Genomic DNA, 15,223 nt, shown 5'->3' with positions numbered 1-15,223 from the left:
AATCCCAACTACGCCGATTCTGCTCCAAAAAAACTGCTTAATAATGTATTTTCTTTGTATATTTAAGGGGCAGGATGGTTTGAGACTTCAAAAAAAATTTTTTAAATTAGATATAATAGAACATTATCTTAGAAATATCCTGTGAAAGATTCATATCGATCGGACTAAAGCTCGCTGAGATACCGATTTTCTAGTTTCTTTCTCTCCATATACTTTAATTTGCTTTTAAAACTTTAGAGGCGTTTTTCTCAAAAAAACTTTTTCAAGTCGGTGCGTAACGTAACTCAAAAAGTAATGCTCGGATCTAAATAAAATTTTGCACACATCTTTAACACAATAAATACTTGCGGATGAACGAACGTTTTTTTTTTTGTAAATTTTTTTTTTTACCATTTTTACGGGCTGAAATATTGGGCTGAGTTTTATGAAAAAATGGTACCTCCGACTTTAGAACCGCGCCAAAAATTCAAAATCGCATATTTTTCAAAATGGTTTCGTTCATCCGCACAAGAAACTAATATTTTAAGTAAATCAATTCAATTTTTTCATTTCCGATAACACTGTAAGGCCAGACGTTACGCACCGCAAGAGACCAATTTTTGGAAGCGACTGCGGCCGACTGCCCGTCACGGGATAAATAATAATTATTTCTTAACAAAAAAATTCCTAGATACTCTCCAAATATAGCCGTGTATCGTGTAAAAAAATTGAATAATTGTAATCAATCAGAAATGAAAAACAAACTCGCAAAAATCTGCTATTTTTCAGTCTCTGAAACCATCCTGCCCCTTAATGTAGATAATTAAGTGGAATTTTATGAAGTCTAGTATAAGTTAGTTTAGGGCGGAGCGGAAGCGCAAGTAAAGCTCTCACTTGCGCTCTCCCATGAATTCGCCCCGCTTCGCCGCACTAGATAAGCTAGGCTTAAGTTTTTGTTGATATGAATATATATTCGAATTTATAACGTTGAAAAGAGTGCACGCATTTTTCGTTTTCGTTCGTCTTTTTTGCAATAGTTTAATTCTACAGCCACCTTTTTTTCCTTTCGTTTTTTTCGCGACGAGATAAACTAATCTCAATTAACATTTTGGCGCCCCCGAGTGGACTGTAATGAACATAATTAAATAAAAAAGCAACAAAAAATAGTGACAGTGACAAAATACATATATAAACAATATATATATAACATATATATATTCAAAAAAAAAAGAGTTGCTCGCGAAGGTTGTGGTGGTGAATTCACAAATAAAAATTAATGAATTCTCCGCGTCGCGAAACAAACTTCCCCAATCGAGCTGCTACTGGAAGGATTTGTCGTCCCCATGCCCTGCACCTGCATCGATTGTCAAAGAAGAGTGGCCGCAGGATTAAAGGATCCGAAAGCAGAACCCCAGGTATTTGTGCAAAAAATTGAAAGTTGGGATAAGACAAATTAAAATCCGTCTTGTGCTGGAATATTGCACCCTCCTTTCAATTCTTGGCGCATACGTACGTAGAAAAAATAGTAGAGCAAAAATAAATAACAACATATATAAAAATTCTAAAAATTTAATTATAAATATATGTGCTAACCTAAATGTACTGCCTGTGGAAAAAATAAAAAAGAAAATATCTATATTATTTGCAATCACTGTCGCCCCCTACCCCTCGTTCTCGAATTTAAAAATCTTCCAAATAAATACTAAAGTGCAGCCAAAAATGATTTATTTATTACAGATAAATAAAGGTGCATATATACATATTTGGTATACATACATATATATGCAGCGATAATATTCTCGTTTTCGTTTCCCAACGTTATCCGCTGCTGTATGTATGTATATGCACTTTTTGGCGATTATAGTTTAACGGTCCGCCAAGTGACGCGCTCCCCTACAATTTGGTCGTGCATATTGGTATCGGCGTCATTGGCGACCAACTATTTTTTTTGGATAGCCTCGACTATCAATAATTCGTTATCAATTAATTAATCAATTTAGATTTTGTTTTTTTTTTTGGTTAAATTTAATAAATTATTTATTATATTTAAATAAGATTAATTAATTATTTTCGTTTTCGCATTTTCTTGTTGTTGAATTAAATTCAATAAATTTTTAAATACATTTCTAAAAGTTATTTATTTTAGTAAATTTTTGATATTAATATTTAAAATTAATAAAAAATTTATATAAATTAATTAAATTACTTTAACAAAAAATTTAAATAAATTATTAAATCTTAAGTTTGCATTTTTTTCGTTTTTGTATTGAAAAAACAAATTTTTTATAATGGAAAGTACTGAACAAAAACTTAATTCCACAACTCTTATTGACTTAAAGAGAAGATTAAATGTCAAAGTTAAAAGCATTCGCCGGTTGGAGGAACGTTTGGAAGATGGATCACTTCCTCTAAACAAAACCGAGCTAGAGTGCAGGCTTCAGGTTTTAGATGAGGCAATTTCTAAAGCAAATGAGTTGCAAGACCAGATCGAGCAAATAGATGAATTGGATGATTTCGGAGCCGAGTTGGAAGAATTAGGAATAACTACCAAGGCAAGAATCATGTCCTTATGTAATGCCTTTAATTCAGCTGAAGACTCCCGTTCAGCTACTGCAATTTCTGTAGCCCCAACTCGAGCTCGACTTCCCAGTTTGGCATTGCCAAAATTCAGTGGAAATTATTCGGATTTCAAAAATTTCATAAGTTTTTTCGAGACATTAGTTGACAAAGATGTGAACATTCCAGTTATCGAGAAATTTAATCATTTAATTTCTTGCCTCTCTGGTGAAGCCTTAGGAACTCTCAAGGCATTCCAGGTCACCGAGAGTAATTACGACAAAGCTATCGCTAGTCTAAAAAGAGTTTATGATAACGAATGTCTCATCTTTGCGAACCAAATACGTCAACTGTTCAGCCTTCCGAAAATTTCCCAGCCGTCTGCGTCGTCGTTGAGGGGTCTCATCGACAGTGTGTCATCAAATTATGGATCACTATTATCCATAGGCGATGATACTAAAATTGCAAACTCAATGATTATTCATTTAGTTTTGAGTAGAGTGGATCCAGTGACCAAGCAAAAATGGGAAGAGTCACTGGATTATGAGGAATTGCCGCTGTGGTCCGATTTCGAAAAAATACTAAATCGTAGATACCAGCATCTGTCCGCTGAAGAGACTGGCAAACCAAAACAAGAAAGAACTGGGTTCGGCAAGCAACTAAATAGAACTTCGTTGGCTTGTTCTTCTACCAACGCCAAACCAGCTTGCAGTTATTGTAACGCGAACAACCATTTTTTGGCCCAGTGTAGTCCGTTCGCTCGCCTTGCTGTAATGCAAAGGTTTGAGTTTGTTAAGTCAGCCTCCCTATGTTTGAATTGTCTGCGAAAAGGTCACACGGTAGCGAATTGTAAATCGACCAGGTGCCAAATCTGTTCAAGATCGCACCATAAACTTCTGCACCGATTTAAAGTGACCGAAAAAAACTTAGCATTACCACCACCCACACAAAATCCTCCTCCAGAGTTAACGAATGATGGCCCTTCTACTTCACTTGCTTTGCATGCGTCGTCTGTAGAAAGGGTTTTGTTAGCAACGTCGATCGTAAGCGTTCGAACAAAAAATGGTGAGCACATCTTGGCCCGAGCATTACTTTACTCAGGGTCACAAATGAATTTTATTACAGAAGATCTTACTCAACGCTTACAGATCCGTAGGGAGGAATCGTGCATCAACTTGCTTGGAATTGGTCAAACTAATTCACAAGTTAAGAAAAAGATACACACCGTGGTGAAGTCGAGAGTCAATGGTAGCGAGTTTCCGTTCGACTTTTGGATTTTGAAAACCATTTCAGGCTATCACCCTGACCAGTCAGAGAACGTAAAAGATTGGACCCTACCAAAGAACTTGCCGTTAGCAGACCCATATTTTTACAAACCTCAGCGGATAGATATGCTAATTGGAGCTGAGTCATTTTTCGAATTGTTGTCCGTTGGCCAAATAAAACAAGGTCCGAACCATCCCATCCTGCAAAAAACTCTCCTTGGGTGGATAGTATCGGGAAAATATCTGGCAAATTCCTCAACTCCTCCACAGCCAGTCTCTAGTCTGAATTGCCAAGAGGAAGTATTAGAGTCAATAGACAAAAACTTGAAAAAATTCTGGTCGTTGGAAGAAGTTCCATCTTCAAAAAAGATGTTGTCGCCAGAACAAGAGCTATGTGAGGAACATTATCGGAAGACTACAAGAATACTGCCTTCAGGTCGATTTGAAGTTAAACTTCCATTTAAGTCGGATCCAAGCGTTTTGGGCAACTCATTCGAGATAGCCAAACGCCGATTTCTGTCGCTCGAGAGAAGATTATCTCGAGATCCGAACTTAAAGAAAATGTATTTGGAATTTATGGAAGAATACGAATCACTAGGCCATATGTCCCCTGCAAGCAATGACGTTCTTGCTTCTCCACACTACGTTATTCCCCACCAGTGTGTCTTACGGCCGCAAAGTACAACGACCAAACTACGAGTCGTTTTTGATGCGTCCTGCAAGACATCCACACAAAAATGTTTAAATGAGTTGTTGATGGTGGGTCCAACAATTCAGGAAGAGCTTTACTCAACTCTTAGATTTCGGCTAAACAAATTCGATCTGGTAGCCGACATAAAAAAGATGTATCATCAAGTGATGGTAAATGAAGCAGATCGACGATACCAGTTGATAGTGTGGAGAAAAGACCCGTCTGAGTCCTTGAAATTGTGCAAGCTCAACACCGTTACTTATGGCACTGTACCAGCCCCATTCCTGGCCATAAGGTGTTTGAAGAGGTTGAGTGAATCCGCGAAAAATACATTCGCTCGAGCTGCTAAAGTTATTGGGTCTGACTTTTACGTCGACGACATGTTATCGGGTGCTGGTTGCGTGGAGGAGCTAAAGACAATTAAGTCTGAAGTAACTCAGGTTCTTCAAAACGCTGGGTTTGAATTGAGTAAGTGGTTTTCAAACTCGCCTGAAGTTACTGCATCCGAGAGCACGGTTGAGCCAATAACACTTTCGGACTCAGAGCTGACAAAAACATTAGGAATCGTTTGGGTTCCTAAAGATGATGTATTTAAATTCCAAATTGATATGTCAGTCATGGGTCAAAGGGCGACTAAGCGGAATATTCTTTCGGTGACGTCAAAGCTTTTCGACCCCCTTGGCTTACTAAGCCCGATCCTTATTAAAGGAAAGATCCTGTTACAGGAACTTTGGCTTAACAAGCTAGATTGGGATGAGTCCAGAGGATAGCACGTGGCGGCATGTACCAACTAAACAGAACCCGGCAGATATTGTGTCAAGAGGTGGAGACGTAAAGGAAACGATAGAATCAATTTGGTTCACAGGTCCATAGTTTTTAACGGAGCCGGAAGATAAGTGGCCAACGAGCCCTCGGTTTGATCCGTCACCAGAAATTTTGCAGATGGAAGCAAAGAAGAGTGCGGTCGGACTGACTGCAATGGTCTCTACCTCATATTTGTTGGAAGTGATAGAAGGATGTTCCTCTCACTTAAAACTGCTGCGAGTGTTCGTTTACATGGTCCGCTTTATAAAGAAGTGTAAAAAATTAGTAGTTCCTTCTGTAATGCACCTTCACCTGTCGAATATCAAGACGCTTTTAATAAAATTGTCCAGATAGTCCAAGAGCACAAGTATCAAGAGGAAATTAAAAATGTTAGAAAATATCTTGTTGTTAGCCCAAGCCTACAGAAGCTAAGTCCGTTTGTCCATGAAACCTCTCAGGCTGGGCTTACCTTTTCGTTGTTGCGGGTCGGGGGGCGACTAGCTAATGACCTTGAAAATTCGTGGTAGGCCACCATACAAGTCCTACATTGCCCTGTTTCTTTGTTTTTCGTCTAAAGCAGTACATTTAGAAGTAGTTTCTGATTTGTCAACTGATTCCTTTCTATTGGCTTTTCAAAGGTTCGTTGGGCGCCGAGGATGTCCGCAGATCGTGCACTGCGACAACGCGACGAACTTCGTCGGAGCGAGTCGCCACTTCGCGGCACTGCACCAAATCGAGAGCGAAGCGAACGAGCTGCGGCAATACGCATAAAAAAAAGGATGCGTATTTGCGTTCATACCGCCGCGGGCTCCGCACATGGGCGGACTATGGGAGGCAGGTGTGAAGTCTGCAAAGCACCTACTCCTACGAGCGGTGGGCAGCGCGAAGTTGACCGCAGAGGAGCTGCAGACCGTCCTTGTTGGAGTCGAGGCCGTCCTGAACTCGAGGCCCCTGGGCGCCCTCAGTCAGGACCCAAGCAACGGCGAGGCGTTGACTCCCGGGCACCTGTTGACAGGCGGGCCGCTCATCGCCCCACCAGCACCGCGGACCCCGGACCAGCAGGGTCTAACGTGCTTGCGGCGATGGCGGCTTGTTTTGTCAATCAAGCAAACGTTTTGGCAGCGTTGGTCCCGGGAGTACGTCTTGGGCCTACAGGCGCGGTCGAAGTGGCAGCGGGAGCAGGAGGACGCCAGGAAGGGCGATCTGGTCCTGGTCGCCGAGGACAACCAGCCGCCCCAGCAGTGGATCACCGCCGGCGCGGTCAGGGTCGCCGAGGTCAGGACGAGTAGAGGAGCAGTATTTCGGAGAGCAGTCCACAAGCTGGCGAGGTTGCCAGTAGTTGAAGCCTAAGGAAGGCCTTCAACGGGGCCGGTGTATATTTAATGTAGATAATTAAGTGGAATTTTATGAAGTCTAGTATATGTAAAGCTCTCACTTGCGCTCTCCCATGAATTCGCCCCGCTTCGCCGCACTAGATAAGCTAGGCTTAAGTTTTTGTTGATATGAATATATAATCGAATTTATAACGTTGTTCAAGCATTGAAAACGATAAGAATTTCAACATAGAATGTAGGAGATCGGACCCATGGGAATAAGTGATTAACAGCATGGTTTGAAAGACGATCTCCTGCAGTCTAACCAAATATTTATGTGGTGCACTTGAAGCACTTAAGAAAGGGTCACATAGCATGTCAGCGTGCAGTCCGTTGATAAGTAGTTTTAAATAGATTTAAGATTTTCATGTATGTTTCTTGTAAGAGAATTGTAAGAAATAAAAACAGTTTTTAAACGGAACTCATTGGAGTAACACGAATATTTACGGGGCTCCTCTTAACAAACGTTGAAAAGAGTGCACGCATTTTTCGTTTTCGTTCGTTTTTTTGCAATAGTTTAATTCTACAGCCACCTTTTTTTGCTTTCGTTTTTTTCGCGACGAGATAAACTAACCTCAATTAACATTCTTCTTGCTATCAAAACTTAAGAAGAATTCTAGGTAAATTGACTATATACATCCATTGGTTAAGGATTCTGTATATTTTAAACACCTTGCGGCTATTAAGTTTGTTTTATCATTAGTCAATGACTCTGATTTTGTCCTAATTATGGCTAATTTCAACCTACCCCAAATCTCCTGGGTCCCATGTGAATATGACAATTCCCTGCATGCCAGTTCTCACAACGACTTTATTGAAGAATTAATTGAAATTGCTCATTTCCAAATTAACCCCATCCTTACACTTAGCAAATCTCTAGACCTTATTTTCCCTAATATGATATTCTTTGTGACTGTAAATTGGTCTTCACCACTATCGTTTCCTGAGGACGTACACCATCCTACACTATTGGTTTCTTTGTTAATTGATGACCCTAATATTCATGCTAACTATAAGGCTCAGCCTCGTAATAAATGTTTCCGGAAAACGGATTATAATGCTCTTTGATATCATTTAGCTGGAATTGACTGGGACTATCTTTCATCTATCTGGGACTATCTTTCATCTTTAACTCTATCGAAGCTGCTACTGATTCTTTTTATGATGTAACTAGTTGGACAAATTTGTTCCTGAAGTTTCATCGTCTTCGTCCTTGGAGGAATTAGGAGTATAGGCTGAAGGACCCCCCTGTGGGTAAGTCCGACAGTCTCGAGTGCGGGATTTAAAGCGAGTGCGCAAGGGTCTGCGATCAGTAGCTTAAGGACCCCCTGTGGGTAAGTCCGGCGGCGGTACGCGAATCAGCCAAACAGTAGAAGTCAAGGAGCAAGTGGGAAAAGGATCAAGGATCCGCGGCGGAACTGAAGCCCAAGGGTAAAACGAGTCGGGTTGGGTTATTCCCGGACACGACAGGTATCCTGTTGTCATAGCGATAGCGACGGATCGGCCTGGTGTACGCCTTGTCGATTCCTGACCATTAAGACCAGGTGTGATCCTGTATACGAGGGGTAGCCAGCTCGGGAACTCAAGCCCATCAATGAAACCAAGCAGGGACACCCCGGGAAAGTCAAGAGAATCCTGATCCAGGCGCTGGGGCGTATGCACAGCGTATCACCTGGAGTTAAATGAGACGCGACGCCAAAGGTGCCGGCCACGGCGAAAGGGCATTCCCAGTGAGCCAAGGATACCGAAGGTCCACGGCACTAAGCAGCGACGACGAGGGAGCAGCGGCGACAGAAGAGCAACAACGACAACAACAGCGACAGCAAAAGCATAATTTCCTCCACACATCATGGTTTTGTCAAGCATCGCTCAAGCAAAAGTGTCATCTGAAACGCATGCAAACCGACGTTGTTTGCACTGAATTTAAAAAAGCTTTCGATTCTGTAAATAATCGTCTCTTTCCTCGGAAACTGCATCTTTTGGGTTTTTCTCCTAATATCATACAGTGGCTGTCTTTATATCTATCGAATCGTACGCAGTTACGTAGGTTTAAACGTTACATCTGGTGTTACGAAAGGCAGTCACTTAGGACCTTTTCTATTTATCCTTTTTGTTAACGACTTACCTAATGTGGTAAGCTATGCTTAGCTATGCTTCCTTCATAGAAATCTACAAGTGGACCTTCATGACGTCTTCTTGCGCTGCTCCAACAATCACCTATCACTTAACTGCTCAAAGTGTATGGCTGTGACTCTTAATCGCAATGTGCCTCATGCCATCTCGTACTCACTTGCGAATTGCGTTTTTGATCGGGTTTCATTAATGAACGTTCTTGGAGTCCTTTTCGATCACAATCTGTCGTTTAATAAACACATTTTAAAATCAATTAGTAAAGCCATAGGAGTACTTGCTTTTATTAAGCTTTGGTTAAAAGAATTTTATAATCCCTTCACCACTAAGACTCTATATGTCTTTTTGGTTCGACCGATCCTTGAATAATGTTCATGCGTTTGGAATCCGCGATACACGGTTCATCAAATGAGTATTGAATCTGTGCAAAAATAGTTCATTTTATTGCATTAAAATTTTAACTGGGACTCAGATGATCGCCTTCCAGCATATCCTTGTCGGCTAAAATTACTGTATGTACCTCCATTGCAGGTGCGTCGTATTTGTGCTGGGGTCATGCATTTTCATAAGATCATTCTTGGTCAAGTTGATACGAAATTGTTACTTGAAATAATATTATTTTCAGTTCCAAACAGAGTACCAGGTCCATAAGACCCCCTTTGGTTATCAATTTGTAGATCTAATTTTGCGGAACATGATTCTTTTCGTGGTATTTGTTAAAACTACTACCGTATTTACCTCGCATTTATTTTATTTATTTATTTAGTGAATATAAAAATTAACTGTTATTTATACAATTATTATTAAAATTAATTAATTAAGAATTAGGAAAATTATTCTAATAAAAACACAATCAATTTACATTTTATTCAATCTAGGGATAATTCAGGCGAAAATATATGTGACAATAGGTTATAGTTTTTACAGATAACGCGAAAAGGATCATGATCCGCAAAATTAGATCTGCAAATTGGTAACCAAAGGGGTCGGAAGGACCTGGTTGACCTGTTTGGAACGGAGAAAAGTATCTTTTCGAGTAAAAGTTTCGAGTCAACTTGACCAAGAATAATTTTATGAAGGAGCATGGTCCCAGCACAAGTACGACGTACCTGCAATGGTGGCAAGTCTAATAATTTTATTCGACAACGATATGTTGGAAGAAGACCATCTGCGTCCCAGTTTAAATATTTGTAGGCAAATAAAAGAAACTGCTTTTGCACTGATTAAATACTTCTTTGATGAACCATATACTGCGGAATCCAAACGCATGAACAGTATTCTAGGATCGGTCGAACCAAAGAGATATACAATGTTTTAGTGGCGAAGGGATCATTAAACTCTTTTGAACAGCGCTTGATAAAAGCAAGTACTCCTCTGGCTTTATTAACTGTTACAGAAATATGTTCATTAAATGACAGCTTGTGATCGAAAAGAACTCCAAGATCATTCATTAAGAAAACACGATCTAAAAAGAAATTACCAAGTGAGTACGAGATGACATGAGGCATGCTACGAATTTACGTCATAACCTTGCACTTTGAGCAGTTTAGTGAGAGAATACTTCATCAAGGTCAAATTGCAGATGTCTATGAAGGAAGTGGTCAGAGAAAGAAAAACAGAGCTTGACATCATCAGCATACATAAGTGTAGTAGCACAGCTCACGACACTAGGTAAGTCGTTAACAAAGTGGATAAACAGACGAGGTCTCAAGAGACTGCCTTGTGGAACGCCAGATGTAACTTTTATAACATGAGATGTGATGTTCTTGAACAAAACCCGCTGCGTACAATTCGATAGGTATGAAGTCATCCACTGTATGATATTAGGAGGAAAACCCATAAGATAAAGTTTCGGGAGAAGGAGACGATGATTAACAGAATCGAAAGCTTTGCTAAAATCGGTGTAAACTACATCGGTTTGCATTCGTTTTAGATAACCCTTGTGGACGATCGAAGTGAATTCTAGCAGATTGGTTGTTGTAAAACGATGCTTGACAAAACCATGCTGGGTGGAGGAAATTATGCTTTCGCCATGATGTTGCAGTTGCGATGTAACCAGTTTCTCCAGCAGCTTGGGAATCGCAGAAAGATTAGCAATACCGCGGTAGTTATCTATAAGTATTTTAGAACCTTTCTTATGAAGTGGAATAATAAAAGATTTATTCCGTCTCTTAGGAAGGCATGGAAGGTCCAAAGATAAATTGAATAGGATGGTAAGAGGGTAGCATAGGATATCGGAGCAGTGCCTGAGAATACAGCTCGGGACATTATCAGGACCTGCAGAAAATTAGATATCCAATGTTGAAGGAGCATTAGAAACATCGAGATGATTAAATTTAGCCAAGTAAATATTGTTTATATACGGAATTTTATAAGGGTATGTAGAATTTAAATTATAAGAATCGGACGAATAATTTGATTGAAAAAATGAAGCAAAGAGATTAGCAATACCTTGTTCTGAAGAATCAGAAATATTTTTATAAGTTAGGGAAGGAGGAAAAAGACTGGATTTACGTTTCATATTGACAAACGAATAGAAGGAGCTCGGATCATTTCGGAAGATTGCCTTACAATTCACGATGTAACGCTTATAAAGATGATTATTAAGAATAATAAACTGGTTGCGAATGTAAAGAAAGTTTGTCTGATGAAACAAAGATCCAGACTTAAGGAACATTTTGTAAGCTCTAGATTTCCTGTTCTTAAGACGAGATAGGTGTTTATTAAACCATGGCGGTTTAGTTGATGAAGACGATGAAACTACAGGAACAAATTTGTCCAAGGCATCGTGGATTACATCATAAAAAGAATCAGTAGCAGCATCAATAGAGATATAAGATGAAAGATATTCCCAGCCAATCCAGCTAAATGATTGCGAAGAGCATTATAATCCGTTTTTCGGAAACATTTAGTACGATACTGAGTCTTATAGTTAGCATGTATATTAGGGACATCAATTAATACCAAAACCAATAGTGTAGGATGGTGTACGTCCTCAGGAAGCGATAGTGGTGAAGACCGATTTACAGTCACAGAGGATATCCTATTACAGAAAATAAGGTCTAGAGATCTGCTAAGTGTGTTAAGAATAGGGTTTATTCGGAAAAAAGCAATTTCAATTAATGCATCAATAAAGTCGTTATGAAAACTGGCATCTTCACACGGGATCCAGGAGATTTGGGGAAGGTTGAAATCACCCATAATTAGGACAAAATCAGAGTCATTGACTAATGATAAAACAAACTTAATAGCAGACCGGTGGTGAAAATATACAGTATCCTCAACCAATGACGGTTGAAACAGGTCATAAAAATATGAGTCGGGCCAACAGCTATTTTTACAGCGATAAACTCGATTCCAAACTGATTCGGGAAAGAGATTAGTTCAGCTGAGTATTTATTATTAACAGCAATGAGGACACCACCACCGAAAGATGGCCTATCCATTCGAAACACAGTGTACTTTGGAACAAAAATTTAATAATCAGAGACAGAGGAATTAAGCCAGGTTTCAGTAAGTGCAATAGCATCAATAGCAAGAGCCCTTAATTAATTATAGATGTAGTAAAAACTAAATTAATTGAATCCCAATAGAATAATTTAGTCTTAATCTAAAATATAATTAATTAAAAACAACAGATAATTTTTACTCTCAAAAAATAAAAAAAAACAAGAAAGTAAAGCTAACTTCGGGCGGAGCCGAAGTTGATATACCCTTGCAGTTAAGGTTGTGCCATTTCCGATCGTTCAGTCATATGGCGGTTATAGGATATAATGGCTGATCCTTATAAAATTTGGCAAATCCGATTATATAGTCAAAAATGGATTCCGTAGAAAGTCCCATCATTCTAGCTTAAAATACTCCAAAGTTATGCCAATTCCGATCTTTCAGTTATATGGCAGCTATAGGATATAGTCGGCCGATTCGTATGAAATTCAGCAAATGGGATTACTTTGCCCAAAATAAGATCTGTACTAAGTCCCATCTTTCTAATTTAAAAAACACCAAAGCTATGCCAATTCCGGTCAATCAGTAATATGGCAGCTATAGGATATAGTCGACCGATCCCAGCCGTTCCGACTTATATACTAACTGCAATGAAAAGAAGGATGTGTGCAAAGTTTCAACTCGATAGCTCTAAAATTGAGAGACTAGTTTGCGTAGAAACCGACAGACGGACATGCTTGTATCGACTCAGGAGGTGATCCTGATCAGGCATATATATACTTTATAGGGTCGTAGATGTCTCCTTCACTGCGTTGCACAATTTTGACCAGAATTAAAATACCCTCTGCAAGGGTATAAAAATAAGGCTGACTCCTGGTATAAACTGTCACTTAAGTGCAATAGCATATCAACTTCGGCTTTGCCGGAAGTTAGCTTTCTCTCTTTGATATTTATTTAAATTCAATGAAGGTATTATCCTCAATATCACCATTGAAGAGTGTCGCTTATGTTTGTAGAGAAGTTAAAATCTTACTAATTTTTCAGATATTCGCTCATAGAGTCGGGGCGAACATTGTGCGTATGCAACGCATATATAATCTCCTTATCGCTGAGCATGCGACTGTGGGATTCCTTAGTTGGCTCTATTTTGCGAACTAAGAGCTTCGAAAACCACGATGCGGAATCCTTGTAGTTATCAGTAGTTAAATTGGATCTGAAAGTTAAAACAAATACTATTTTATTAGAGTTTTAGAAACAGTTTAAAATGTTATAGTTTTTAATTCAAAACGAGAAAATATCGCTATCTTCAGGAGGAAACAAAGTTTATATACCCTTGCTATTATATTAGGGGTTAAATGGTATTCCTGGGGCAAAAAAACGGCATTTTTCAATAATTTTGTTTGCATATAAAAAATGAAATATTTAAACGAAACTTTTTATCAATTAAGAGATACATTTTTATACCTTTCCAGAGGGTATTATAACTTTGGTCAAAAGTGTGCAACGCAGTGAAGGTGACATCTCCGACCCTATAAAGTATATATATTCTTGATCAGGATCACCTCCTGAGTCGATATAAGCATGTCCGTCTGTCTGCCGGTTTCTACGCAAAACTAGTCTCTCAGTTTTAGAGCTTTCGAGTTGAAACTTTGCACCCATATATATAACATGTGTGGAAAGTCCCAAGCCTCTAACTTAAAAAACACCAAAGTTATTGCATTTCCGATCAATCAGTTATATGGCAGCTATAGATTATAGTCAACCGATCCCAGCCGTTCCGACTTATATACTGCCTGCAAAGGAAAGAACGATGTGTGCAAAGTTTCAACTCGATAGCTTTAAAACTGAGAGACTAGTTTGCGTAGAAACAGAAAGACGGACATGCTCATATAGACTCATGAGGTGATCCTGATCAAGAATACGGTTGCGCAAAAGATCAAGGGCAATATCAAACTTAGCTTACTGTTTCCAAGGCTGAGTCCCGCAAGAATGAAATGAGCCACCCGAGCTTATCCATCTTGGTGAGTATGGCTGTCAATCGTAGTTCTAAGGGCGTCGAGTGCGCAGCAACTCTCATGGAACGCTTGGCAACCTCCACCTGGATGTTAACGTGCACGTCCGTAGCCAGCTATAAGAGTTTCCAATGTAAATCGCTTCCGATCTCCTCCTCCAATTCCTCTTACAGCGTAGTAAATAGATCGCGCAGACTCTTCTCCATTCAATCGAGGGTCAGAATGGTTAAGTCGTCGCTCCGTATCGCAGTCTTAACCTTCTAATGCAGGACCTCCATTTCCTGACACGTCACATCCGCTCGTCTGCGCAGCATCCTCTCGTTGCTTTTAGCAACATTATTTTTCAGAAGCTGTTATTGTTTTAGTCGCTGCAGTCATTGACATCGCGATTTTGGCCGTTGCTGTAGTTGTTGCTGTCAGTTTTGGGGTGGCTGCAGAAATTTCGGCACTGCTGTCATGGAAGGGGGGATTTTTACACTGCGAACTCCATGATATGGGAGTCGGAATTAGCAGTGCAAGTGAGCAAAACCGTGTTCTTTGGCTGTCAGCGGTCAGTAGTGTAGTATGCATGGGTCATTATAGGAAGCATCCACTGTAGCAATACAATATTGTGCTACAGTGTTGTTATAAAGTCATAATGCCCCGGCCAAATAGCCAGCTATATACATATGCCTTAAAGCCTCACTCCTGGGAAGTGCATTGGTCAGCAAATTCCCATGAGTTGACAACGCATACAAATGAGCCATGCATACGTACACCCTTACGCTCGGGCCGCTAGCAGCCTTATATACGAGCATAGATATATATATATATGAATATAGCCGCGACTGATCGCTGCCGAGCTTTTGTAGGCAGCGCAGCCGCGAGCAACAGAATATCAAATCACTCTGGATTTGACTTTTAAAGAATAAAGTCTACATGAACAAAACAAAATTAAAACACAATAAAGATTATAAGTTAAATAAA

At 39.6% G+C, this 15,223-nt stretch overlaps 1 protein-coding gene across 3 annotated transcripts in view; it reads right to left on the bottom strand.

Annotated features, from left to right (window-relative positions):
• LOC6502590 (protein NipSnap) overlaps nt 1–15,223 on the bottom strand; it is an 82,083-nt gene that overhangs the window by 21,156 nt on the left and 45,704 nt on the right. For 2 of the 3 annotated variants that reach the window (XM_032456095.2, XM_044717291.1), the window contains exon 3: nt 13,279–13,458. The exons of the other annotated variant lie outside the window; for it this stretch is intronic. In XM_032456095.2, the coding sequence (XP_032311986.1) occupies nt 13,279–13,458 (180 nt within the window). The remainder of the gene's footprint in view (nt 1–13,278; nt 13,459–15,223) is intronic. 3 annotated transcript variants of the gene reach the window in all.

This window comes from Drosophila ananassae, chromosome XR, assembly GCF_017639315.1.
Source record: "Drosophila ananassae strain 14024-0371.13 chromosome XR, ASM1763931v2, whole genome shotgun sequence".
NCBI classification, from domain to species: Eukaryota; Metazoa; Arthropoda; class Insecta; order Diptera; family Drosophilidae; genus Drosophila; species Drosophila ananassae.
This window is presented reverse-complemented; position numbering and strand designations above follow the sequence as displayed.